This window comes from Musca domestica, unplaced genomic scaffold (genome assembly GCF_030504385.1).
Source record: "Musca domestica strain aabys unplaced genomic scaffold, Musca_domestica.polishedcontigs.V.1.1 20, whole genome shotgun sequence".
NCBI lineage: Eukaryota > Metazoa > Arthropoda > Insecta > Diptera > Muscidae > Musca > Musca domestica.
Window position 1 is genome coordinate 2617746 of NW_026712250.1, and position 27239 is coordinate 2644984.

The 27239-nt window shown below is 37.6% G+C and overlaps 7 protein-coding genes across 11 annotated transcripts in view; 3 read left to right on the plus strand and 4 right to left on the minus strand.

The window, feature by feature from the left end:
- Positions 1-270: 270 nt before the first annotated feature.
- Positions 271-3063, minus strand: LOC101892216 (vanin-like protein 2). Its single transcript, XM_005179928.4, has 4 exons — positions 2951-3063; positions 2240-2873; positions 809-1514; positions 271-750 (listed from the first exon to the last, which is right to left on the minus strand). Exons 1-4 carry the CDS (start codon positions 3038-3040, stop codon positions 492-494), a joined length of 1689 nt encoding a protein of 562 aa, XP_005179985.3. The 5' UTR covers positions 3041-3063; the 3' UTR covers positions 271-491.
- Positions 3064-4772: 1709 nt separating this feature from the next.
- On the minus strand, positions 4773-7599 carry LOC101892384 (tRNA (cytosine(34)-C(5))-methyltransferase). The gene is made up of 7 exons (XM_005179929.4): positions 7425-7599; positions 6666-7355; positions 6467-6609; positions 6079-6408; positions 5382-6016; positions 5168-5317; positions 4773-5105 (listed from the first exon to the last, which is right to left on the minus strand). Exons 1-7 carry the CDS (start codon positions 7482-7484, stop codon positions 4963-4965), a joined length of 2151 nt encoding a protein of 716 aa, XP_005179986.2. The 5' UTR covers positions 7485-7599; the 3' UTR covers positions 4773-4962.
- A 134-nt stretch (positions 7600-7733) lies between these two features.
- LOC101893518 (histone acetyltransferase Tip60) lies at positions 7734-9819 on the plus strand. Of its 3 annotated transcripts, XM_005179935.4 has the most exons (6): positions 7741-7915; positions 7974-8100; positions 8158-8408; positions 8467-9281; positions 9339-9551; positions 9701-9819. In XM_005179935.4, coding segments are annotated over exons 1-6 (1461 nt in total). In that variant the 5' UTR covers positions 7741-7861; the 3' UTR covers positions 9702-9819. The 3 variants fall into 3 exon arrangements, with proteins under 3 accessions (XP_058978333.1, XP_011291044.2, XP_005179992.2); XM_059122350.1 differs by lacking the exon at positions 9701-9819 and having other exon boundaries at positions 7734-7915; positions 8158-8399; positions 9339-9555; XM_011292742.3 differs by lacking the exon at positions 9701-9819 and having other exon boundaries at positions 7738-7915; positions 9339-9555.
- LOC101893687 (uncharacterized) lies at positions 9816-10534 on the minus strand. The gene has a single exon (XM_005179936.4). It carries the CDS (start codon positions 10450-10452, stop codon positions 9832-9834), a length of 621 nt encoding a protein of 206 aa, XP_005179993.3. The 5' UTR covers positions 10453-10534; the 3' UTR covers positions 9816-9831.
- A 422-nt stretch (positions 10535-10956) lies between these two features.
- On the minus strand, positions 10957-11983 carry LOC105261590 (uncharacterized). The gene is made up of 3 exons (XM_011292743.3): positions 11837-11983; positions 11478-11780; positions 10957-11415 (listed from the first exon to the last, which is right to left on the minus strand). The coding sequence occupies exons 1-3, from the start codon at positions 11880-11882 to the stop codon at positions 11126-11128; spliced, it is 639 nt and encodes a 212-aa protein (XP_011291045.2). The 5' UTR covers positions 11883-11983; the 3' UTR covers positions 10957-11125.
- Positions 11984-12959: 976 nt separating this feature from the next.
- On the plus strand, positions 12960-14266 carry LOC101892555 (eukaryotic translation initiation factor 3 subunit G-1). Its single transcript, XM_005179930.4, has 2 exons — positions 12960-13108; positions 13182-14266. The coding sequence occupies exon 2, from the start codon at positions 13182-13184 to the stop codon at positions 13989-13991; it is 810 nt and encodes a 269-aa protein (XP_005179987.1). The 5' UTR covers positions 12960-13108; the 3' UTR covers positions 13992-14266.
- A 1956-nt stretch (positions 14267-16222) lies between these two features.
- LOC101893851 (high affinity cGMP-specific 3',5'-cyclic phosphodiesterase 9A) overlaps positions 16223-27239 on the plus strand; it is a 259215-nt gene continuing 248198 nt past the window's right edge. Inside the window, exons 1-2 of one of the 3 annotated variants that reach the window (XM_059122351.1) lie at positions 16223-17094; positions 23901-24543. The gene's annotated coding sequence lies outside the window, so the exon portion shown is untranslated. The remainder of the gene's footprint in view (positions 17095-23900; positions 24544-27239) is intronic. The other 2 variants (XM_059122352.1, XM_059122353.1) reach the window with 2 other exon arrangements.

Sequence of the window (27239 nt, forward strand, 5' to 3'; positions counted from 1 at the left end):
AGAACCCATTTTAATATATCTGAGTTGTCAGCTCAATTAAAAATAGTTTCTGATCCTTCCTTTAATCTATGAAGACTCTCTTAGCTCCATTATATTCCCTAGTTGCATATATTTCAACTATTTGAGGTTATCTAAAAAAACCCTTTAGTATGTCAATAATATCCCCTTCAATGTAAAAAATCTCAATTTAAATTTATTTTAAACCCCTCCATCCTAATACAAACTTTTATCTACCTTTAAATGCTGTTGAATTAAAACTCGGCGCACACACACATTCACAGGTTATTTGGCCATACATTGTGTCAAGGTACAAGGATAAATATGTACAATTTATTAACACGTGAATTTCGAAACGTTTTACCAGGCTAAATTCACACATCTACACAAAAAAGAATTCCACAATCACTTGTTTTGAAACCTTGTAGAGCACAGAGCTCTGATGGATGGACACGAGGTAAAGGTATTATCGTTGTCGTATAGTAATTACTCTATTAATATTTTAGGAGTAGTGCAACAATAATGGGCAAAAGGAAGACAAAATTGACTCCACTTAGAAAAGTTGAAGCCACACCACTTGTAGGGGAAGTTGTATTATGTGGCTTGTAAGCCTGGCCAGACATCGCTGTCATCACAGGCTCATCTAGATTGTGGGTATTCTGCACATAATTATAATAGTTAGCCCATATGCCAAATGTCAAGAGATCCTGTTGAGGCGAAGTCAATACCATTTCAATACGGATTGTATTGTTGCTGCGAAAAGAAAACAAATATTATTAAATTAAAAATTATATATTTTAGTATATCTTACCCCTCCACTTCCAACCACTCATAATTATCTACACTCAATGGCATCATTACAGCATTCACGGTACTGGGCATGATGGCACGTCTACTTGCCTTTGCGAAGTTACCAGTTATATTAATTCTATTAAAATAATATTTATTTCCCACAACAACATTTTCGGGGAATATATGGCCACAGGTATACAACTCCGAACCCGTGCACGTAATCAAAGCACACACACTTTGATTGCTGTTATCAATGCGTTGGAAAGTTGTTTCATTACCACTAAAGGCAGCCAATCTATAACGATAGGCCTCATGTTGAGCGGAGTCCTGTATGAACTTGCGCTCCACATCAAAGTGGCAACAGAAATTGTTGTGACACACGGATTCTTTGGTATTGGTAAAGTTTTCCTCTAACAATTTGGTGGCAAAAATATCCACATTATAATCTCGTAGCAACGACATTTTCGTAAAACGTGGTGTCTCCAATTGAGGCGTGAATAAAGGTTTAACAACCGTCGGCAATTGATAGCTGTTGCGTGCATTACGTTTGGGTACCTTGGCTGTTAGCAGTTTTAATGTTGGTTCTTCGTGTATTGTAGCTGTTAGGCGACCCAGACGACCTGCATAGATACCCGAACCGGTATTTTGTCCCTGGGGATAACTGGCATCGGCAGCCAAAAGGTTAACATTGTTGGCAAAGGCCCAACCTTCTTGGAGTTGAACGGCTGCAAGGAAATTAAAAGTAGACAAATGAAATCGATTTGAAATTTTACAAAAACATTCTCCTATATTTTCGGAAAAAATATATTTCTACAGTCCAGATCGAAGATCTTTAATTTAATAAATAAATGAATTGATATCTACTCACATAAAAAGTCACCCAGAATGTATTTTTTCAACTAAATGCCATTTTGCCTTCATGCTAAGTCTCATACATGATAGAGGAGTAGAGGTAGTCGCATCGACGCAGCTGCTGAGACAATGAACTGTTAAACCAGTTTTGGAATGAAAAATTATTGAAATTTGTAAAAATTGTTGAAAAATTATATCAAAACAACAAATCTCGACATATCAATGTTCCTAAGCCTTGATGCATCTACCTGTATTCTTCTACCATATTCTCATACCAATTTATTCCTACATTTTATAAAAAGTATCAGGATAATGTAACCCTCTTATAAGTTATGACGATTGTCATCTTAATAGACTCGTCTATTTTCTCTATATCTTCTATCAAATTTCCATTGTATGCAGCCACCTTCCGATAATCTCTAAAGATGTCCAACCACCTTTCATTCAAAGAGTCACATCTAATCATAATTTTGTCTTATACTTCTATTTTTCATTTTCTGCTTGATATCCCATATGTATCTCCAGTTATAAGTAAAGCTGCGTATAAAAATTCCTTTCCAATCGACCCTTTTCTATTCACACCTCTTCCACCACTTACCTGTTAAAAATGGCAATTCCGAAAACCAATATGTTGGATATATAATATCCGTTATATTCAAACGATCAATTAAAACCTTGGCAGGATTATAGAACAGCATATCGAAACATATGAAATGTCCAAAGGTTACACCGAAATCGGTGGTAAATGTTGCCAATTCCGGTTCCGCCAAAACATTCGTCGAACGCCATTCGTAGCGATATAAATGTGTTTTACGATAACGCGATATGACACGACCCTGACGATCCAATACTACATTGGTGTTGTAGATTTCCACACCATTGTTGCAATTCGCCTGCATTGAATTACACTTAACCTTTTCAACTAAATTTAGAACGACATAAAGATTACGACTGCGAGCGGCACACGAAAGTTCGGTTAGAAACCAATCATAATTGGCCAATTCACAGGGTACAATTTTATCATTGGGATCTGGAACATATGTCAACATATCCATGTTATTCAGAACATATTCGGGGAAAACTAAAATGTCCAGATTTTGTGTTGCATCCGATTCGATAATGGATTTCATGCGTTCCATGTTGTCTTTGACCTTTGCCTTGGGCGATCCCTGCATGGCAGGAGGAAATTCCACAACACCAGCATTGTATGTGGGATCCGAGGGCAGGGATATCTGTTAAATAGAAATATATAAACAAAATTAGTCCTTTTTTTTTTTGATTATTTTAAATTCCAAAATGTTATCCTTACCTGTTGTGATCCTTTTATTGCTGTTACAGCTATAAGGTATGCCAATAAAATCCGTTCCATTCTGTCCTGCAGTCTTGAATATACTACCATGTCGATGTGATATTTGTTAGCACAATACTTTTGCTTTCGAAATTTGAACTTCGTTATAATTCCAGATTAAATAAAATAATAAAAAATTATCTTTATAGGCTGTTAACATCAATATTTAAATGCATGATTTTCCTTTCTTATTCACCCCCCATTAGGTTTGAGACCATCCCATAAACGAAGAATTATTGCGGAATTTCAAAAGATTGAAATGATCTTCGTAAAGACGACTCTTATCTTAAATGAATTGCATATAGAACGTGCCTTATTTATATACAAATTATGATGGAAAAAGCAACAACAAAACAAAATAGATAAACCCGTATTCGAAAATTTCTAAGTAGAATTTGTTGTATCTTCTTCACAAAAATAATAGGATGGTAACAATTTTTCAGATTAGAAAAATAGTTGATTGTATTTTAGAGTTAAAATTGAATTTCCAATAATTTATATATTATAATAAATATCAAATTACTGTTTTTATGACTAAAAATATATAATTTTGTCTATGCGGATCTTTAATAAATTCATCCATCTATTCTTCCAATTTGACTTACAAGCGAATACCCTGATCTACAACTGATTCAACTTTCGTCTATGAGGATAGACTTTGATCATCTATTTGTAAGGACCCCACATACTGGCCTGAAAATAACCCCTTTACTGCTGTCAAAAATTATCTGGAATCTGCCTCATATTGCGATCTACAAATAATAATTTTGTGTGATCTAAAATATTATTTTCAAGTATTTAAAAAAGCAATGAAGTTATTCCTTTTAAGGTCTATGTAGTATAGCCATATACCAATAGCCTGTGAATGTGACATAAAGTTATATTTACAAATTAAAGTTATAATTCTCCATTTTGGTAGTCTGTCTATAGCCTTTGATAAGTAATGTACACACCCCATTAAATGCAACCATCATGAAATGATAGTACATATCAAAAAACTTGTTTTTAATAATAAACAAATACATGTAATAAAAAGTCATTATCAACAAGTAAAACTGAAACATATACGGAAAACTAATACTACTGATGATGATACTGGCTAGAGAGGAACCTTCACAGGGTGAATGCCAAATTGTTAGTACGTGTTTTACCATGTCTTCTCTAATTTTTTGTTGCTGTTTGTTTGTAACCGGAAAACAAGCAACAGTTTTGTATTATTTCCGCTTAAATGATTGCTTGTCTTCCGGCTATTTTCTGCACACACATACATACATATACACTCTTGCGCACACAGCAGCAAACATTTACTATGTGAAACACTGACGATACTGCTGCTACAAATATAAAAACAAATCCTTGTTGTTAAAGAACACCAGCTGCAATGTCACTAGCCTTCGCAACATATCACACTATTTTTTTATACTCCTCTTTCCTTCCTTCTTCCCACCCGACAATCAAAGAAATTTATCTATAATATTATAGTCACGTAAATGTAATTTTCTCGCATGAGTTTTAGGTTGTTTTTGCGACAGGATGCCAATGATAATTGGAGCATATGTAGTACAATTTTAAGTAATGCTCAAATCAAATGGTGTTCCCCTAAACGGAAATATGAAAACAACTATGTACAACTAGCTATCGAAGCAATGGGAATACAAACACTTCTACAACACTGAGACCATTTCAATTGATCAATTTCAAAAATTTGATTTTTTAGGCCATTTAAATTTTAACAGCTTTTAGCTGTTTTTAATTGAAAGGAAATATCCGTGCCACCTTGAACTTTTGATTGAATGTTACATTTTTTTATTGAAGAAAATAGTTTGTATTTCATTTTTCAATTAGTGTCAAATATGCAATAGCACATACTCAAATAACTTAAACTAATAAAAAATACAATTAAAATGTAATTTCTTCTTACTTTTTTTGGAGAGAGTGATATAAAATACAAAAATAAAATAAAAACTAAGAAATTATTCTGTTATTGCTGCATCATTTAAATCATTTTCTACTTCCTCTAGCACCTCTTGGGCAGCTTTGGCAACATCCTCGGATACATCTTCGGCAGCGGCTAAGGCCGCAGCCGCTTCTCTGGCCTTTTCATATTTGTTGACCTCTGAAAGTAGCACAAAAAATTAGTAACCCGCTTTATCCAACAGCCATTTTACAACAACATACCAAATTTACTAATATCAGCACCAAGTAAACGTAAAATATGCAAGGTTTCACTGCTATCTACATAGGCACGTAAACTAGAGGTTCCACGCCAGCCAACAATGTGCAAGGTAAAGCGTTCATCGCTATACTTCAAAATGCAGCTACCCACACCTAGAAGAAAACCAACAAAGTTTTGAAAATAACTCAAAAAATTAATAAAAATACTCCAACTTACTTAGCTCTTTACACCTTTGCTGGGTGGCCTCTTTCAGCTCCAAGGTCGAGGGAGGTTTTGTGGGATCTGTACAATTCAATTGTAAAATTAAATCCTCCTTTTCCACCACAATACGACGACTGGATCCGACAAAGGCATTTGTTGTTTGCAGACCCTCCTGAGCCAAACGGAATGGATGTTGGGTATGGCGATTTTCACAGCGTACAAACGATTTGACGCCTGTATTGATGATCTTTATATTGTCTTCATTGAGTAATACCAAGTCACGAATCAATTCCGAACAATAGTAAATATTTTTCTTTTTCTCTGTGATACAACGGGTTAACAGACAACGGCTGTTGAATGAGTCATCCAATTCATAGAATTTCTTGATTTCCAACCAATCGGCATCGTTTTCTTCAAAGAAAACATAGGGATCTTCTTTGTAGCCATGAAGACGTCTACGTTTACGTTGGGGACCCCAGGGTACGGATTTTTCCTCAATTGGTTTTCCCTCAGCATCAACTTTTACTTCGGGCTTTGGTTTTTCCAACAAGTCTTTAACGTCATTTTTCTCAAAAGGTAATTGGGCTTTTTTCTGTAGAACGGCTACGAAAAATCCACCAGAGTTTTGAAGGTGAGGTAAGACACGAATACTAAAAAAATGATACCATACATAAATACAACAACCACAAGGATACCATTTCCTGCAACTCACCATTTCTCTAAACCATATTTCTCAATATCGGGCAATGGGAACATGTTGGGTCTAATTATGGTGTGATATTTTTCAGGAACTTCCTCAAAGTTATTGTAGGTTTCATCAACATCTTTGGAAGCCAATTTCCATTTGGTCATACCAGGTATATATTTTAATCCAGGCACTAAGTGTGAAGCGTCTACTATTTCTAAAGCTCCATTGGAATCGGCAATAATACGTTGCAACACAGCCTCATTTTCAATGGGATTCAAGGAACAGGTGGAGTACACCAAACGACCACCAACCTCCAACATTTCGGCGCCACGTCTGGTGATACAATACTGTACTCTAAAAACATGCAAAGGTTTATTTTAAATTACCAACTGATATCAAAAAACAAAATTACCCATGCAAATTATATGCTTGTCCCAAATTCCATTTTCCCCAAATATCAGGGTTCTTACGCAGGGTTCCATCTCCGGAACAAGGAACATCACAGAGGATTTTGTCAAATTTCAAAATAGATTTGGTGCCATCACTTGTGGATTGCTGGAAAGATAATAATTTGCAAAGAACTACTACAAAATAGCATGCTTCCAACTTACCAACAAATTAGGGAAGAATGCACTGTCATGATTGGTAACAACAAAGCAAGGCGAATTCAAACGCTTGGCCTGATGCACCAACATATAGCAGCGATTATTGTCCACATCATTAGCCAAAACAAAGCCAGGTGGGATTTTATATTTTTCGGGCTCAGCATGCAAGGCCTCAATCAATTGAGCAGTCTTTGAGCCAGGTGCGGCACACATATCCAATACCTTATCTGTGGGCTTTACATCCAAGACTAGTGGGGGAATCATAGATACAGCCTCTTGGCGACTGATGGCACCCGCATTTGTCTCATTAATAAGGAAATTGTGCAAGCGATACAGCGGTTCCGACCTTCTAATGTCTTTGCGGGTCAAATCCAACTGATATGCCATACCATTTGGATACCAAGGTAAACATAATGGCTTTTCAACCTCTTCCACTGATTTTCCTCGCAACTCAGCCACACCTTTCAAGTATTCCGTGAAGAAATCTTTTTCAATTATGTCCAGCAAAGCCTTGGCTTCACCCTTGAATCCCGTCACGCGGAATGTTGCCGGTAAATTGTCACGAATGGAGGCCAAAAACTGTTGCCACTCTTGTTCGTCGGCACATATATTTTGCATGTGATAATACTTTAGGAAGGCTTCATTGTCACGCACAATTTCCTCATATGGTCCTTGGGGACGTGTGTCTTTTCCTTGCTATAAACGGAAATAATGCAACGTTAAGAGTGGACATAAACAATGATGTTCCCACAAAACTATACTTACATTTTCACGCCTTTGACGTTTTTTGGCAGCAAAAGGATTAGCTTTACCTTTACGACCCATATCTAAATTATTTTTCTTATTTTTCACACAAAAAACAAAACCAAAAGACACAAATGACAGGCTGTTTTCCTCCAAAAACCGAATTCACACGTGTGGCGGGATAGGGTTTTGAAGGTCGACTTTCATCCAAAGACTTGTTGCAGTTTCACAGCATTCAGCTTACAATCGATTTCTATATCCCTAAGGCAGCCAGTCAATTTGTAGAGCCCTTCCTTAACGTTTTTGTTTTGATTGCTTATCTTTATTTATCGTTCTCTTTGTTGTTTTCTTCTTCAAAACTAGTTAAATTTTTTTTCAGTGAACCATTTCATTGAACACTTTATTCCTCGAAAGCGGAGTCCATTGCAAAGCCCAAGAAATAAACAAATTTCCAAGAAATGAAACAGAAAACGGATATTGACGAGGATGTCTCATCCATATGCGAGTCTACGGTAGGTTTAAATCCATAATTGTTGTTTTGAAATCAACTTAATCCAATTCCCACTTTAGGCCTCCTTGACGGAAGGCTGTAGACTTTCTGTGCGAATGCACAAGACAGACGATTGGCCACTGGCCGAGATAGTTAGCATAAAGGAACACGATGGAAAGCGACAGTTTTATGTTCATTATGTGGATTGTAAGTATAAATGAATATATATATCCAACATCTGCTACTAAAGGTACTTTCCTCCAGTTAACAAACGTTTGGATGAATGGGTAACTGAGGAAGATCTGGATACACGAAAGGTGCAATTTCCCAGACGTGATGGCACCCAGACAGGAGCCAGTACTGGGGTAACAACACCGAAAAAATTGCTTTCGGTGACTGGTAGTGCATCGCGACCAACTTCCCCACAACCTGGAGCTGGTGAAGTGGTTAATGGTAATGCGGTTCTAGCAGCTGCTTTGCAAAAGAAAATTAACCGCAAACGAAAGGTTGATAAAGTCGGTATGCTCCCTCATAAAGTTGCTTCCTGTGTTGCTAATTTTATATTAATTGCAGATTATACCAACGCCTTTGCCACCAGCCCCTACAGTAGTTCCCGAAAGTACACCGGCAGCGACAGCAGTTGTGGTGCCAGTCAACGAAGAGGTCTCTCAAGATGGCAAAAGTGCCACACCACGCCAATCCGGCAGTATGGTCAGCATACATCAGGACGATGTAGTGACACGTATGAAAAACATAGAAATGATAGAACTGGGCAAACATCGTATCAAACCTTGGTACTTCTCACCTTATCCCCAGGAAATTTGCCAAATGCCCTGCATCTACATCTGCGAATTTTGCTTGAAATATCGCAAAAGTCGAAAATGCCTAGAACGACACTTAGTAAAGTGCAATCTTCGTCACCCGCCTGGCAACGAAATATATCGCAAGAATACGATATCTTTCTTTGAAATCGATGGACGCAAAAACAAGGTTTATGCCCAGAATTTATGTTTACTAGCCAAACTTTTCCTTGATCACAAGACTTTGTACTATGACACAGATCCCTTTCTGTTCTACGTAATGACAGAGTACGATAGTAGGGGTTTCCACATAGTTGGCTACTTCTCCAAGGAAAAAGAAAGCACAGAAGATTACAATGTTGCTTGTATTCTCACAATGCCACCGTATCAACGCAAGGGATATGGAAAGTTGTTGATTGAATTTAGTTATGAATTATCCAAATTTGAGGGAAAGACGGGATCTCCGGAGAAACCACTTTCCGATTTAGGTCTACTTTCGTACCGGTCTTACTGGGCCCAAACAATACTGGAGATATTTATTAGTCAAAAGCCAAACAGTGATGGGGAGAAACCCACAATAACAATTAAGTAAGTCGGCGCAATAATCGTATGAATACCTTTAAACGAAAATTTTCTATATTTCAGTGATATTTGTGAGGTGACTTCAATTAAAAAGGAAGATGTCATATCCACATTACAAAATCTCAACCTGATCAACTATTATAAGGGCCAATACATTGTCTGCATAAATCGTGAAACCATTGATCAACATAAAAAAGCCATGGAAAAACGCAAAATCCGTATTGATTCAAAATGCCTGCACTGGACACCCAAAGACTGGTCGAAACGTTCAAAGTGGTAAATGTCTGAAGTCATCTTTAAACTTCTTCTCAACTCCCTCTACCACAAACTCCTTTTTTAAACCCCCCCATCATTTTTTCTTCCAACTCATTTACATATTTCATTTCATTGATTTATATTTCTTTCATTCTCTTCATTGTTTGTAGAAAGAATATCAGCGCATTCCCCCTAACATAATCCTGGCTGGCAATCGAAAAAACAGACAGTTCTCTAACACGCAATCTAACCGCTTTCTGGTAGAGAAATAAAAAAAAGTAGAAATTAACTCAAAGTTGTTTTAATTTTCGATTTCATGCATTCTAAACAAGTTAGAGAAATTCTCCATATCTAGTTCTTCGGTGAAAAGATCCAAACTTTGATTTGTTCCATTGTCAATGGCCGCTTCCGTTGACTCAATGGAAGATTGTATGGCCTTTGTGGCCACCTTTAAATCGTTCATTTCCATACGCAATTGCTTAAGATTTTCATGTTTATTTCCGGATGATAATAACTTCTTGAACTTTTCCAATTCATTTTTATCTATATAATCTGTGGCACTGCCACTGTTTAATTTATCCTTTATGTTGGTTGCATCCTCCATGGCTTTGGCAAGATCCATATTATCTGCCAAGCTATGTCCCTTCAGCACACGACGAGTGGCAGCCTTTTTGAGGAGTTCCACATAGCGCGAATACATGTGGGTATATTCTTGACGTCTTTTCTGATAGATTTTGTAGGCCTCTTCGATTTTTTGCATTGCAGCAGCTTCATTCTCGGTTTTGCGTTTCAACGCTTCCAAATACAACAGCATATTAATATCATCTAGGTTGTGATGCTGCTGAGCCGCTGTAGCAGATGCCGACGTTAGGCTGGAATTTGGTTTGCTTTTGGTGGGTGTTGATGGGGTAGCAAAGGACATTTTAGCAAAAGATATCGAGCCTTCGTTGAGCAATTGAAAATAAATGAAAATTGCGGGGCAAATGGCGCAACTGTTTTTATTGTGAATTGTCAACACAGGGAACTATGCATGCAGAAGCTACTTGCTGTGAAAAAGTTAACTTTAGTTGTTTCTAATTAGTAAACAACGTAACGTACACATACATCAGCCGACGTTACTAATCATGTAGTCATGTCAACCTTGCGTGGATAGGTGCAAACTGAAATTATAAAAAATTATCTCCATCAGGTTGTCATATTCAATTAATCATTCTACGGCCCACTTAGGTTTTTTCTGTGGGCCATTTTATTGCATTCGATATTCCAAAAAAAATTATGGAAATGAATTTAATTTCATTAATCATTTCCGTAGAAAATATATCGAATGTGAGAGCTGAGTCAAGGTTATGATGTACAGAATTCCTAAAGCCATAACCGTATTTATTCCCAGCCAATCTATACCAAGACATCTAATACAAATCACATATATGCTAATATTAATAAAATTAAATGTATTTTAGCAAATTTAAATTGGATAAAAAATGAAATACAATAAAAATGAAAAATCCAACAAATTTGTCAGACAAATGGATATGAACTACACATAGGTATACAATAGATAGATAAATAAATAATAAAAATGTATCTCCACGCTTTTAGAATTCACCAAAGTCGGGTAAATCATCCATCATTGAGGGTGGCAAGTCCATTAATGAGGGCGGAGGCATCTGGTGTTCAGGCTTCATATCTTTTTCTAGACCACACTCCCATTTGGACCAGCCGAAATCAAGAAGATCCTCACAACCAGAATCATCTGAATCACAATATTTTAAGTTCTCATTTTTGTCACATACTTCCTCCTCTTCGGTATCGCCATATGCACTTTGTATAAGATTGTCAATCATGGAATCATCAAAAATATTTTCGTACCATATTTGACGATCACCTGCAATAACAATTAAAAACAAAATTAGAGCTACCGACATTTTGAAAATCAAATTGACTTGCCTTTGTGGGGCTTAGCACAACAGCTGGGAGCAAAATCAAAATAGTCCAACAATTCTATCTCAGCTTCATCACATTGTTTGGATTTTACTTTGGGAGTTTGCTTTAGAGACTTGATTGGTTGCTTTTGAATTGTTGGACGAAGCTCGGTACATTTCTGGGGCTTGTTAATACGCACTTCGTCAAATTTCAAAGACTTGGGTTGCAATTGATTGTGTATGACATTTTTTAGCTCACCAAATGCTTGCTTCTTAATAGTATGCTTGCGAGCATTGTCCATAATATTTTTGGAGGCATGGAAAGTATCTGAAATAGAAATATCTTACTTTATTATTTGTTCACAATTTTATTAATTTACTTACTTTGGTTTTCATTATTTATTTGAAAATCGGTCTTGTAGTTCGCCATTTTGTGTATTTGCGCCAATCAATTTCTTCTTCAACAGCAATTGAAAATGTCCCGCTTCGATGAAATGATTTCTGTGCTGTGACTGAATAGGGGTTCGTAGATCGATCATGGAACTTTTTACATTCACCATGAATTGGTAACTTGGAAACATGGAACTACAGCTCTGTTCCTCTACATACCTGACACTTGAAGTTTGGAAAATTTTTGCTTAAATTAGGAGAGCAGACTTCTAAAAATATATTAAGAATAAGAATATATTAACTGTTGGGGAATAAGTATTAGACTTTTCTTCCTTCAAATACATAAATGTGTCATGCAACAATTGGTTTTATTTTTTTAACATTTTATGAAATTAAGAAAAATAAAGAATAAATGGAATACCAAGTTCACACATAATCAATTTCAAACTAGGCATTCTATTTTTAACCAAAATGGAAAATATACGAATAGTAAAAAGTATTCAAACATGTTTTGAAAGAGAAAATGCGTTCCAAAAGAGGTTAAAGCATTTGGGTGCTTTATAATTGTAACCTTGCAATTATTGAACCAGTATACATGGTATATATTAAAATTCTTTCATATTGTGTGCTGTTTTCATGTGTAGAATTTTTTTGACAATACGTGTAAATCAGATGTCCTGATAGATAGGTAGTACATTTTGTTATGATGGAAAATTTTTTCTGAATATTATTACCCAGTCCAGTACCTGCAAAAATCTACTATTTTGGTAATTTTCTTAGATATTATAAAGGGAAAATCGGCTATCATGCAGATCTGGAACAGGCCATATATTTATTCGTTGCTTTTTTTATTTTCCAAGTTTCAGAAATAGTTTTACGTTTCTTTTTTAAAGGACCAAAAGAGTAAGATACGAATTTGTATTGTATGATAACAAAGCTTTAAACAGTTATTTTTAACTTATTTTTATATAATATATTTTTACACAATTTCCGAGAGATTCCTATTTTAAAATATTTTTATTATATTAATTGAGAATGTTGTCTGTGTGATTGTTATACATACACCTTGCGTATTGTGCCAAGGTGTCTAATGTCACATATACAAAAGCTACCAACTGTGAAAGTATGCACTTCGCATTGATATCTCTTCAGAATAAGAAGAAGAGCAACGTTGTCAATTTCTTTTTGCAATACCATTGATTTTGCTTAACTCGTGGCGTAGAAATTTGGTGATTTTTTTGTGTAAATTTGATTAATAACAATAAGGTTTGTTGTTAAAATATAGTGCAAACTGTGAAAATGTCGCTAATGTATTTGTTTTTACACAAAATTTCAATAGATGCCTGCACCTGACATTAAATCTTCTTGGGCTGATGAGGTTGAGTTGGATTACGGCGGTCTGCCACCACCTACCGAAGTGATAGAGAATGGCTTCAAGTACGTCACAGAGTATAAATACAACAAGGATGACAAGAAAACTAAGGTAGTACGCACATATAAAATCACCAAGGAAGTCGTACCCAAGACAGTGGCCAAGAGACGTACTTGGGCGAAATTTGGCGAATCCAAGAACGACAAACCCGGACCCAATTCTCAAACCACAATGGTGGCTGAAGAAATCTTTATGCAAATTCTCAACACCAAGGAGGAAGAAAAGGCCAATGACAATTTGTTGGATCTGACCAAAAATATTGCCAAGTGTCGTATTTGTAACGGTGAGCATTGGTCCGTCAATTGTCCCTACAAGGGTACGTCCATGGACACGAATCTTATGGAGAAGAAGGCCTCGGCTGCCGCTGCTGCTGCCACGGAAGCACCCAAACCCGGCAAGTATGTACCTCCATTCCTTAAGGACAGCCAAAAAGGTGGTATGGGTGGTATTCGTGGCCGTGATGATACCGCTGCCATTCGTATTTCCAATTTGTCCGAGTCCATGACCGAACAGGATTTGGAAGAACTTATCAAGAGAATTGGCCAGCATACCAAGATGTATTTGGCACGCGACAAAAACACCGGCCTCTGCAAAGGTTTCGCCTATGTTCATTTCCGCCAACGTAAAGATGCCGCTGCTGCCATCGAAATTCTTAATGGTCATGGTTATGATCATTTGATCCTTAGCGCTGAATGGTCGAAACCCCAAAATAACTGATACACCATTAAAGATTCCACAACAAGTAGCACTTACAACAACAGTAAACAAAATTGAAGGAAAGAAGAGAAGAGAGGAAGTGAAGTAATTAATTTTTTATATATCTAAACAAGATTTTTGTCTTCTAATTTATAGCGACCAAAAGAAAACAAAATTGAGAAATGTTAAATAGTAGTCATTTTCGTTTTCCACATTTGGTTGTCGTAATAAATTATGAATATACTAATAGCATTTTATTAGCTAGGGTTACAATAAAAACTGGTAACCATTTAAAATTTTGCATTTGAAGTTTATTTTTTAGCGCTGAACAAATGTTTGTGTGTTATGTATACTTTGGAATATAGGACTATAAATATTCTAATATTGGGAATCTATTATTAACAATTCGTGTTCTCTATTAATTACAAGTTGATAAAAAAAAGCAGAAGATAGTTGTGGAAAATAACACAATTATTCTTTTAACTTAAAATTTTTAAGATCTACACAGAGAACTAAAAAAATGGACATCGTAGGAGTGTTTTCTGCCTGAATTTAAGATATGAGAGTACTTAACATCTTAATTTTATAGAAAAGTGCAAAAGGATGCCTTTTCTAAGTAAGTTGAGGCCAATGTCCTCATGCAGCATTCATTTAAATGGTATTTTTTATAGAATCCATAAAAATTATGTGTAAAATAGGGAAAGGGAGAGGGTGTTATCATATTTTTATAACGATCTATCTTAATAATACATATGAAGGATCGTCTATTTATTAAAGCTTAACGGATTTTTTCGTCTCCATGAAACCTATAGGAAGACTTGAGTTGCATTATTTTTTCTAGGTCTTCTATACCTACATGTAAAATGTCTTCTGTTTTCGAAGCCCTGTAGAACGTATTGTTTTTTACAAGACTTGTAAAACTTTATTCAATTTAGATTTGTAAAAGATAACCTTTTTCGAAAATATAGTCTCTTATAAACAGATCTGATAAAAGTTTCCTGTTTTTTTTGAATGTCTGGAAAATCCCCATCCTTTGCGAAAGAGGCTTCCTTTCCAGATGAAGAATTCCCCACTTCGGAGTGGAGACCTTAGACTTAAAGTAGGAAGAAGGTTATGAGTGGAAGAGATTTCGTTTATAATATTATCCTGAAACTCACAAGTGTGGATATAATATAATATAGTTTTTAATCTCTGCATTTTATACCCAGGCCGCCTTAAAATATGCCACATAATTTCTTAATTTCATTAATAGCCCATGAAATTCTTATGGGATCGAAATTTTTTTCTTCTTATGACATTTTCTTTGTTAGAATGTGATAATAACCTGTATTTTCCATTCGATGGGTCGTTTATAATGGGATTATTAGATACCCAATTATATCATCTTCAAATTTAATTCCATTCACCTGGAATGATATGACTTTCCTTTGACAATATAAGATTGTGTTTTAAAAAGTTTAACCTGAAATAGATGTAGACAAATTAATCAAAGCCGGTTGGCACACAGAACCACAGAATGCAAATAACATTAGATAAAGCCAGTGGAAAGGAGACACAGCATTTAATTAATTTAAGTTGTTGAGTTATCAGTTTGCAGTCATATGCAAACAGAATAATTTACCCCATTAGACACTTTTATATTAGCTTAATGGTTGGTAATTTTTTAACATGTTTCACACATAATTTCTCTATGCGAATATGTGTATTATTTTATATATGTAACTGTTCATATGAAATAAATTTAAATGTACACGGTTTCAGTTGAACTGTTATCAGTTTTCAGTGATTTGCAAACAGAATAATTTGCCGTTTTAGACACTTTTATAGCTTAATAGTTTGCGATTTTATTTTAGCATGTTTTTCATTTTCATTTATTACGCGAATATGTAACAGCTCATATAAAATAAATTGGATTGTGCACGGTTTAAGTTTTCTTGTTATCAGTTTTCAGTGATTAGCAAACAGAATAATTTGCCGCTTAAGACACTTTTATAATACCTTAATAGTTGGTAATTTTTTAACATGTTTTACACATAATTTCTCTATGCGAACGAATATGTGTATTATTTTATATATGTAACTGCTGATATAAAATAAATTTAAATGTGCACAGTTTATATTTTCCTGTTATCAGTTTTCAGTGATTAGCAGCAATTATTTTTCTGCGATTAACATCGCCGTCGAGAAAATCATTCGCCTTCGTTGTCTGCTCAGACCCCCTCAATCGACCATTATGCCACACACTCTTCCGCAGTCAGACGGATTTCGTTTTATTGCCCATTTGTATTGACCATTCTCTTGTGCCCTCTTATTCGTATCGTTTGGATCGCTTTTTCAAAAAGACGTTAGTCGTTTTTTGTATTTCGTTCGTGGAGGTTGTGCGTTTCCGCCGAAAATACATGTATACTGTCGAAGTTTTCCGGTTAAAACGTTGAAAAGAAAATAAATATCTATTTAAGAAAATATTTTTTAATGTGTGTGCGTGTTTGCACTGTGGATAAGGGGGAAAACTAAAGAAAAGTCAATTGAAAGTGCTCCCGTGTAGTGGGTACGATACGGTTGGTGGTGTGCCGGCATAGGGGTCTTAATCAAAAAGCCCAACAACAACACCGACAAAAGAAGAGATTCAAAAGCGAGTGTATGAAAAAAGTTTTTGTTTCATTAATTCAAATTGCATACACACCAATTTATGCAGACGTTCTATACGCGTGTGTGTCTATGTGCGTTGTTTAATGCATAATGGATCTATGATGGGATCCCATCTATGAACGGACCTGCAAGTGCGTGACAGAGCCATTGAAAAAAACAACAAAATCTAAAAAGTGGGAGCAAAGTGCGTATAAATGTGTGTGCATCGAATGAAAGAAAAACAAATCCACAACAAAAGCAACAACAAAAATAAACAAAAAAGTTATCAATGAATATAAAATAAAAGAATAAATGAATGTGGTGCATGAGAAGAAACAAAAGACCAAAACCCCAACAACGTACGTCGCTCGTTTGTTCACATTCGCGCTCGCCCATCCATTGTTGACAGCGTGGAATGTTTAATAATAAGCAGCAGCAGCAGCAGCAAAAGCAAGCTTGCTCCAACACCAACGTCATATTAAGAGCAGAGCACTGTGTAAGGGAAGGTTGGGAGGAGAGGCAGAGAGGGAGCCACAACACCTCTTAAAACACAACTGACAAGACAAGTTAACTTAAAACAACAGCAGCAACAATAAACAAACACCCAGAACTCACTCGGTCTTGGCTGTAATAAAAACAACAACAACAGCGATTGTCGTATTACAGAACTGTGACAATGACCAGCTGATTGCCTGATTTTTTTTTCGTTTTTTTTTTATTAATTCTTATAATTATCTCCAATATTAATCGAAATATGCAAAGTATTGAATAAAATACCGGCAATGAGTGGGAATTTGTTATTGTTGTCGATTTTAAGCTTAGATTCAATTTTAAATAATTGTCTCAGTGTTGCCGTTTTTTAGCTTGCCCAAGTGGAAATTCGCTGCCGAAAAATTTTCCAAAAGTTAGTCGGTCTTCATAAAGGAGAAGAAGGATCAGGAGAGTCCCTAAAGGCTATTTGAAATCGCATAGGGACTTTTTAGACATGGGTTAGATGAGTTAATATCTTTAAAGATGAGCTGACAGGCCTTTGAAGCAGATTCAGGCAAGTTAAGGCACTTGTGCATTCAATGAGCGTAGTTCTCTCCACACATACAATAAGAACCATTGAAAGAGAGAGAGAGTAACAAAATTGGGAGAACACAAAAGAGCGACTATATGCTTTAAAGCCTTGCTGTTACCCAGTGAGTTTTCACAAATGCCACTGAGCTTATGTGCCTATCAAGAAAATCATTTTAACTGAGTTATTGTTTGGGGAACTTTTAAAGCTCAAGAGTCCTTTTAAGCTTCTGAAGTAGCTGCAGAGCCTATATAATTAAACCTTTGGAAGTTAGTCCGTAAATCATAATGAAGCCTCGCTGAGCTTCAGCTCGTATTTAGAGGTGATTTAAATCCGATAAAGCTCCTAAAAATGCCCTTAGATATCAGCTCGTCCACATAGACCCCTTGAGCTTTTAGTGCGTCTATAAAGGCTGTCGAAGCTTTCATCAGGTATATCGAGTCTTCTGAATTCAGATAAACATTTTAATATTTATTGTTTCAGGAAGAACTTCAAAGGAGATTTATCTCCAGATGTTTTAAAGTAGGTGTACATAGCTTCTAATTTTTCGTCTACGCTCTGAGCTCTTCAATAAAATCACCTCGTCTATAACGACATAATCAAAATGCACCATCTGGACGATCAGCTCTTCAATAACATTCGTTGTTACGGTAGTTTCTTCCTAAAGACTTCGTAAGCTTTCAGCTGGCCATATAGGATCCTTTAGCTTTCTGCATCCCCTTAGCTTTCAGTTGGTATATAAAGACTCCCTGATAGTTAAGCTCGCCAATTAACGTTCTTGGTTTCCGCTTCTCTACCAGAACTCCTGCCTTCGGCTCGTCAAAAAGACTCTGAGCTTCCATCTCGTTTATAAAGACTCGTCTATGAAACTTGAGTTTTTATCTCAACTATAGAGACTCATTCGCCTTTAAAGACTCCCTGAGCCTTCTGTAAAAGCGAGGTGACAGCTCAGCTTGTCTTAGCATGAACGGGGCTCTGGTGGTCTCCATGTAAGTTCTAGATCTCTAATAGAACTCAGGCAACTTCTACAGACATTCTGTCGGGTCAAGGAGTATTTGTAGAGTTTCTGGGCAGCCAGGGATGAAATGAAGTCCATGAAAAGCTCAGCAAAGCTTATACAATAAGCTGAACGTTTACGAAGCCTTTGAAGGGAAATTGAAAGATTTGGTAGCCTCTATAGTACGACTTATGAGATTGGATTTAGTTTCAAAGAGTTGAAGGTTTAAAGGATCGTTATATGCTAACTAAAGCATTCATAGACGACAGGAAGCTCATGTTGTAGTTAAAGGACTTCCAACGCTTCAGATTTTGTCGAAATGTCATCCATGGAGGGAATACCACGAAATGGTATGTTACGAGCCACCTACAGTGACGTCTCAGTCAATACCTATATCGGTAGAGGATGGGATTCTTAATTTCAGGGTCGTGTGATCGGGCTCAAGGTTGGGCACCATATTGCGACGTCTCACAAGGTAGAGGATGAAATTCTTAATTTCAAGTTTGTGGGATTGCGCCCCACGGTAGACTCCCTGAGCTTCCTATAAAGGCTTGGAGCTTCCATCTCATCTTGAAATACTCATTGAGCTCCCATATCGTTTATAGATTCCCTGAGCTTCCAACACGCCTATAAAGACCCATAGAGCTTTCATATCGTATTTAAGCTTTAATTGAGTTTTCATTCGTCTATAAAACTTTGACTTTAAAACCAACCATAAAACCGTTATAGAAATTTTGAGACTTCCTCTTATATCTTCCTCAAAACAGGTCCCTTAAATCCCAAACTTTGACAATCAATTGATTTTTGATCGAAAAACGTGGCAGCTTTAATAATTTGTTTGCTTTAATTGCCGCAACATGTGTTGTGAGAAGAGGAGTGCTGACCGATTAACAAAAGGTTAATTTATAATCAGTTTCCTTTGGAATTTTCAATTCACAGCTGATAGTCGAACTTTTTTGTGTATGGGTTTGTGTGTGTCAGTATTTGCCAGGAGAGTGAAGTCCCCCAGCAAACGAAGAAACAGACAACGAATCTGGAATAAACAGGTTTGTGGGTTATCTCATCAAAGGTAAAAATCTTAATATAACGTGGAGGACTAAGGATGGGGAGAAATTTGGAAGCTTTTTGAGGAATATGGGTTACCGCGTTCAAGATTTCGAATATATTTTGGTAAGATATTTTCTAGGTGACTTACCTGCAATGCCATATTTTTCTCAGAGATATTTTCAGAGGAATGTTAACAAAAACCTTCTTCTTCGAAAGTCCTCTCTTAGCAGTCATATTCCCAAGAAAGTCAGCCATGTTTGCTCTCGTGACTCACATGAAGCAAAATACCCTCATTACTCTTCCAGATTCTCAAAACTTTCCTGCTCATTCTTAATCACTTCCAGGGAAATTGACATATCTTTGAAATTCGAAAGCAGTGTCTTCGAAGTGGGTTGCTGAAATAATTCAATTACCAAAAGTATTTTTAAATAAATATTTGTTAAAAATAAACGCTGATCGATTGGCGTTTTTTTCCTTTCTGGTTATCAGCAATCAAAACAAATGTGTGTTGGGAAAAAAAGAACAACCGAACTCAGTTTTTATGAGCCATGCAGAATTCTTTATAAGGGGACAATTAGCTAAGCACAATTCCAGGAATTGGACAATTAATTATGTTGCTGATGGGAAATTAAACCTAGAATTTAAAAAAAAAAAAAAAAAAAAACAATTTATAACAGATTTGAGATTTGAAATTAAAACAACGGCAGGCGTAATGGGCTTTTTAATAACCTGCACGCTCCAGCCACAATTGGATGCCGACCAAGAAATTGTTTTATTTCTCCCTCACTCCCACCCTCACAACTTAGAATCATAGATCGCAAAGATATCGAAATATTTGATCTGAATCGACTCTTTTAAGTTAATTTATTTATTCTTAAATATTCAACAGATGTTTGTTGATATTTTTATTTACCAAACAGAAGAATGTACGCTCACACACAATACGCTATAGTTTTGTGTGGAATTTGCTTTGTTTTGGTGGAACACCCTACCCTACCCTCCACTTCACACACTTGCCCAGAAAACTTTGTCTAAGGCATCAATAAATTTTACTTTTAATGGTATTTGGTATGATTTGTTTTCATTTGAATGGCTCATCAGGGCAATCGTTTTGGTCAAATTCGACCAAAGAATTACTTAGCAGCAGACCCTTAGAAGATCTTCGATTGGATCTATCCAAAGAAGGCTCAGGGAGTCTTTGGAAAGCTTTGGTATTTTAAAAGACCTTATGTAGTCTTTCTAGACCGGCTGAGGGCTCTCAGGGAGTCTTCATTATAGACGAGCTAAAGCGGATCAGCGAGTTTTTCAATAGATGATTTGGAAGTCTATTTCTATAGGCGAACTGAAGCGGCTCTCACGGACTCTATTTCCAAAGACGAGCTGAAACGGATCTCTCAGGGAGTCTATTTCCATAGACGAACTGAAGGGAGTCTATTCCCATAGACGAGCTGGAGCTGCTCTCAGGGAGTATATTTCTATAGACGAGCTGGATGCGCTCTCAGGAAGTCTATTTCCATAGGCGAGCTCTCTCAGGGAGTTTTTCCATAAATGAACGGAAGTCTCTCAGGTTGTTAATTTCCATAGACGAGCTGAAGCGGCTCTCTCAGCGAGTCTATTTCCATAGGCGAGCTGAAGCGGCTCTCTCAGGGAGTCTATTTCCATAGGCGAGCTGAAGCGGCTCTCTCAGGGAGTCTATTTCCATAGGCGAGCTGAAGCGGCTCTCTCAGGGAGTCTATTTCCATAGGCGAGCTGAAGCGGCTCTTTCAGGGAGTCTATTTCCATAGGCGAGCTGAAGCGGCTCTTTCAGGGAGTCTATTTCCATAGAGGAGCTGAAACGGTTCTCAGGGAGTCCCTTTCCATAGACGAGCTAAAGCGGTTCTCAGGGAGTCCATTTCCATAGCTTCCTTTGGAATTTTCAATTCACAGCTGGTAGTCGAACTTTTTGTGTATGGGTGTGTGTGTGTGTTTGGCAGGAGAGTGAAGTCCCCCAAGCAAACGAAAAAACAGACAACGAATCTGGAATAAACAGGTTTGAGGGTTATCTCATCAAAGGTAAAAAATCTGAAGCGGCTCTCCAAGGGAGTCTATTTCCAAAGACGAGCTGAAGCGGCTCTCAGGGATTCTATTTCCATAGACGAGCTGAGACAGCTCTCAGAGAGTTTTTCCATAGACGGAGTCTCTGAGTCTCCCATAGACGAGCTAAATGTCATATAAATGACATTTAGGGTCATCGTTTTTGTCAGCTTCGACCCAAGAAATTCTTAAAAGAAGACTTTCGCAGAATTTTCTGTTTGACCATGAATCAGGTTCAATAAATCGAAGGCTTAATGAGTCTCTCTAGATATGCTGAAGATTCCAGGAGTCTCCCCAGACGAGCTGAAGCGACTTCCTAGACGAGTTAGTGGCTCAGGTTTTCGTAGAATTATCTGTTTGTTCATGGCTCAACCAATAGAAGACTCAATGGGTCTGTCTATACAAGCTGAAGATTTCAGAAGTCTCCCCAGACGAGCTGAAGCGGCTTCCTAGGGTAGAGTTAGCAGCTCGGGGTTCTTTTCGTAGAAAAGTCTTTTTTATAGACGGGCTGAAAACTCAGCGAATATTCTGTATAAGCGAGGTGACAGCTCAGCTTATATTAGCATGAGTAGGGCTCTGGTGGTCTCCATGTACGTTCTAGAGCTCTAATAGGAGTCAGACGACTTCTATAGACATTCTGGCGGTTCAAGGAATATTTGTAGTATTTCTGGACGGCCTTTAAGCGAGCTGGAGGATAACCAAAGTCCATTTAAGACTCAGCGAAACTTATGCAATAAACTGAACGTTTACGAAGCCTTTGAAGGTAAATTGAATGATCTGGTAGCCTCTATAGTACGACTTAAGGGATTGGGTTCAGTTTCAAAGAGTTGAAGGTCTAAATGGCCTTTATATCCTAGCTAAAGCATTGATGAGTACCCATAGACCTGAAGCTCGTGGATTTGCACTGGTCTCCAGTTTTGTCTAAATGTCTTCCATGGATGGAATACCCCGAAATGGTATGCTACGAGCCAACTACTGTAGAATCTCATTTGGTAGCTAGCTCATTCGTTAGAGGATCGAGATCGGGCCCCACGTTGGGCGCCATATTGTGACTTCTCACTCGGTATGTAGCTCATTCGGTAAAGGATGAGATTCTTAATTTCAGGGTCGTGGAATCGGGTTCCATGTTGGGAGCCATATTGTGATGTCCATTCGGTGGCTAGCTCTTTCGGCAGATGATAAGATCCTTAATCTCACGGTCGTGGGATCGGGCCCCACGTTGGGCGCCATATTGTGACTTCTCATAGAGGATGAAATTCTTAATTTCAGAGTAGTGGGGACGCCCCCCCTGTTCTGGGATCGGGCTCCACGTTGGGCGCCATATTGTGACGTCTCATTCGATAGCTAGCTCATTCGGTAGAGGATGAGGATCTTAATCTCAGGGTCGTGGAATCGATCTCCACATTGGGCGCCATATTGTGACTTCTCATAGAGGATGAAATTCTCAATTTCGGAGTAGTGGGGTCGCTCTCCCCGTTAAACCCCATATTGTGGCGCACGGTATTCTATAGAGAGGTCTCCATATTTCTATGTGTTTCCCATGCTTAGAAGACTTTCTAAAGCTTTCCCACAGTCAGAAGACCTTTTTTAAGCTTTCCTTTTGTCAAAAGACCCCTTGATGAATAACCTTTTGAAGATCTCCTATAGATGGAAGGCCTTCTGAAAGACTTTCTTACATTTTCATGAGGTCTTTAATCTATTGGTGCGATATATTTTTTTACAAGAAAATTTATTTCAACTTGGCAACACTGTCGATTTTTTGGTCACTTTGAGTAGTTTGTTGGCTACAAGTGTGTCTACTACCACTGGTCTATTGGTACTGGCGCTGCTACTGCTGCTCTTTTTTTTGTTGGTCGTTGGGGTTCGTGTCGCCTCTGCCATGGCCATTAGTCATAAACAAATCCACACATTTCCCCAGCGGCATCATTCGTGGATGGCTCCTTCCCCGTGGACGCATTCTTCATTGGCTAGCCTTTGATATAGAAAATGATTAAAAATTGCTTTGATTATGGAAATCTCAAAGAGATAGGGGGAGGAGAGAGAGAGTGAGAGTGCTGTAGAAGAGAGAAACCACTTGACCTGTTATTTATTTGTTTTAGTTTTTTTGTTTTTTGATTTTCAACAGTATTCCTTGGAGGAAATATCACAAAATTCCATTAAGTACGGGCATGACATTTGTTTTTGAAAATTCAATATTGTGTGAAAAGCTGTGAATACGATTTTTGCAAAAAAAAAAAAAAAAAATTAACAACCAATAACAACAACAACAGCCGACGAATGTAAAATTACGTGCGAAATTAAATGATCAAGTGTTGAATTGAGTGCAGAGACAACAGAATCGTTGAGAAGTGGGGGCTCTTAATACGTTCGAAAACAGCAACGACGGTAACAACAAACAAAGAAGGGGTTCTGTCCATCTGTATGTCTGTCGTTTCGACTACTTGAAGCTGACGCGTACACATTAATTCTCCAACGACACGTTGAGATTGTGACAACGGCGAGTATTTCAACAAATTTCAACACCCAACCCCACTCCCAACGTTTTGAAATATTTTCCATCTGAAAAATTGGTTGGAATTGTCCCTGATTTTTGCTGACATCCAAGGAGGCGGATCACAACTGTTTTGAAGGTGAAAAGTTATTATCAGAATTAAGCCAGAAATCATCGTGCCAGACAGAAGAGTCAGCCAGCCAGCCAGCCAGCCACAAGTCTGATCAAAGCGCATTCCATTTAAATGAATGGAACATTCTTCGTCTTAAGATATACGGTAAGTGCTGTCTTTAGTTTTAATTTATTTTATTAAATACTTACATATGTGTACATACATACACACATATAAATATAAATTAAGATTTTGCGGAAATATTTTGGCGAAGAAAAGTCCATATCGGATGAGGCGAGCTGAAGGTTTTCAGCGAGTCTTCGTTATTAGAGAGATAGGAAGAGCTCAGCGTGTCTTCTTTGCATGCGACCTGGGAAGCTCTCAGAGAGTCTTCTTATAGGGACGCTGAAGGCTCTCAGCAATTTTTCTCCATAAGCGAGCAGATGGTTCTCAGCGAGTCAACTTCATAGGCAAGCTGAAGGCCTCAGGAAGTCTTCCCCATAGACGAGATGAAGGCCCCTAGCAAGTTTTCTCCATAGGCGAGCTGAAGGCTCTCTGCTATCCCAGGTCGTATGCGAGTTGTAGGCTCTCAGAGAATCTACTGCATATGCGAGCTGAAGGCCTTCAGCGAGGCTTCTCCATAAGTGAGATGAAAGATCTCAGTGAGTCTTCTTCATAGGCGAGCTGAAGGCTTTTAGGGTGCCTTGTCCATAGGCGAGCTGAAGGCTCACAGCGAGTCTTCTCCACAGACGTGATGAAGGCTCTCAGGGAGCTTTTTCCGTTGGCGAGCTGAAAGCTCTCTGCGAGTCTTTTACATAGGATAGCAGAAGGCTCGCAAATGGCCGTCTGCTTCACAGACGCGCTCGGGAAACTTTTCCATAGGCGAGCTGAAGGCTCTCAGGAAGCAAATTTATATTTCCATATAGACCAGCCAAGACCATAGGCGAGCTGAAGGCTCTCAGAAAGCGTATTTCTTACTTCCGTATAGACCAGCTGATGGCTCAGACAGCCTATATCCTACTTCCGTATAGACTAGCTGAGGGTCAGGGAGTCCATAAACAAGCTACGGTCTCAGGCGCATATAGATCAGTTGAGGGCTCAAACAGTCTAAGGGTCCAGGGTGTTCATAGACAAAAGGGTAGGTCAGGGAGTCTATAAACTAGCTACGGTCTCAGGCGCCTATAGATCAGCTGAGTGGCAGGAGATATAAAGATAAGCTAAGGGTTTGGTTATCTATAAACATTCTAAGTATAGCTAGAGGACCCAGGAAGCCCAAAGTCTTTGACGAGTCCAAAGAAAGGTGGACGGAGTTCATAGGCAGGGCTAAGAGAAGCCCATAGCCGAGTTGAGGCTTCAAGAAGAAGTTTTTATAAAATAATGCCTATAAATCTGCCCGAGACCAATAGGAAATAATAGTTCTATAAGAAATCTAGAGAAGATCTGAAAGACCCGCTGTAGACATTCCACCAACAAAAACTAATCGGAAGGCATTTTATCTACAGAAGATTTTAAGGTGGCTCTCTTCCCACAGGAGATCTTTATAGGGTCTTGTATCTACAGAGGATCCATGGGGGAAGGTTAGGGAGTCTATAGACTAGCTAAGATCTCAGGTGCCTATAGACCAGCAATGAAGATAAACTAAGAGTTCGGTGATCTATAAACATTCAAAGGATAGGTAGAAGGCTCATGAAGTCCAAAGAAGAGCCAAGTGTTCGACGAGTCCATAGATAGGTGGATGGAGTTCATAGACAGGGCTATAAGAAATCAATAGCCGAGCTGAAGCTTCAAAGGCATATGGATCTCTACAGATGAGCTGAGTACTCAATAATTTTCTATGAAGGATACCCATAAATCTGCCCGAGACCAATAGGAAATAATCTTTCTGTAGAAAATCTAGACCTGCTGGGGGCATTCCATCAACAAAAATCCAACGGAGGGTATTTTATCCACAGAAGATTTTTAGGTGGCGCTCTACCCACAGCTGTTCTTTATAGGGTCCTCAATCTATAGAGCGCCCATCAAAGGTCATATGCTGACCATGCTGAAAATCTCTAAATTATAAGGGACCCTGAGAAGGATTTATTCTTATTTGACCGTTACATGTCCTTGGGTCCGTAGAAGAACTAACATCTGTGAACAGATCTATGGAAGAAATCCTTAAAAGGATTTATTTTAATAAAAGATGAAATGTCCAAGGTTTGTAGAACATTCAAATTTTTGGAAGAAGTCCTCTTGTACACTTTCTCTATATAGAGGAAAGAAGGTCTTATGGGAGGTACATAAGGCTTCTATCTAAAGAATTTCTTCAAGCTATTGAAGATTTCTCCTCTCCAAAAGCCTTTCCCTGGAATTTTTTAACAATGAAGCCAATTCATAACCGATCATGTCCGGAAAAATGAATGAACATTTCTTTCCCATTCTTAGAAAACAAATCGATTTTCCTAGCATTATTTTTTGCCTATCATTGCTAATGATTTGAAATTTTCAATTGGATCAATATTTATGTAGCTCTCCAGAGCTGACATTGGCATAGCGGTGGCTATAGCTGCGGAATAATTGCCTGCCTGCCTGCTCGCTGGCATGTCCGCCTCCAGAGGAGACATAATTGTTGTATTGACATAAAGTTTTTACACCTGTCTTGAGTTGTTTGTTCTTCTCTTCTTCTAATCTTATCACACAAATGTTGTTGTTTTTGTTTTTTTTGCTGTTTTTTTTTCTGGAGTAGAGTTATTAATTTGATATTTTTTTCCACATTATTTGCTATTGCTGTTGTTGGCTTTAATTTGGTGATATTTACTTGCCCCGTTGTTGTTGTTGCTTTTGGTTTTGGCATACTTGAGAGAATATAAAATAAATTAAAA

Coding starts and splice junctions, on each gene's coding strand:
- LOC101892384 (XM_005179929.4), bottom strand. CDS start 7,484: ATGGGTCGTAAAGGTAAAGCTAATCCTTTTGCTGCCAAAAAACGTCAA. Junction 6,610..6,665: donor CATTCTTCCCTAATTTGTTG/GTAAGTTGGAAG, acceptor TTATCTTTCCAG/CAATCCACAAGTGATGGCAC. Junction 5,318..5,381: donor GCAAAGGTGTAAAGAGCTAA/GTAAGTTGGAGT, acceptor GTTTTCTTCTAG/GTGTGGGTAGCTGCATTTTG.
- LOC101892555 (XM_005179930.4), top strand. CDS start 13,182: ATGCCTGCACCTGACATTAAATCTTCTTGGGCTGATGAGGTTGAGTTG.
- LOC101893687 (XM_005179936.4), bottom strand. CDS start 10,452: ATGTCCTTTGCTACCCCATCAACACCCACCAAAAGCAAACCAAATTCC.
- LOC105261590 (XM_011292743.3), bottom strand. CDS start 11,882: ATGGCGAACTACAAGACCGATTTTCAAATAAATAATGAAAACCAAA. Junction 11,781..11,836: donor AATAAATAATGAAAACCAAA/GTAAGTAAATTA, acceptor TTTCTATTTCAG/ATACTTTCCATGCCTCCAAA. Junction 11,416..11,477: donor TTGTGCTAAGCCCCACAAAG/GCAAGTCAATTT, acceptor TTGTTATTGCAG/GTGATCGTCAAATATGGTAC.
- LOC101892216 (XM_005179928.4), bottom strand. CDS start 3,040: ATGGTAGTATATTCAAGACTGCAGGACAGAATGGAACGGATTTTATTG. Junction 1,515..2,239: donor GGAATTGCCATTTTTAACAG/GTAAGTGGTGGA, acceptor ATTTCCTTGCAG/CCGTTCAACTCCAAGAAGGT. Junction 751..808: donor GAGTGGTTGGAAGTGGAGGG/GTAAGATATACT, acceptor TTCTTTTCGCAG/CAACAATACAATCCGTATTG.
- LOC101893518 (XM_011292742.3), top strand. CDS start 7,862: ATGAAACAGAAAACGGATATTGACGAGGATGTCTCATCCATATGCGAG. Junction 8,101..8,157: donor TTATGTTCATTATGTGGATT/GTAAGTATAAAT, acceptor ACTTTCCTCCAG/TTAACAAACGTTTGGATGAA. Junction 9,282..9,338: donor AAACCCACAATAACAATTAA/GTAAGTCGGCGC, acceptor TCTATATTTCAG/TGATATTTGTGAGGTGACTT.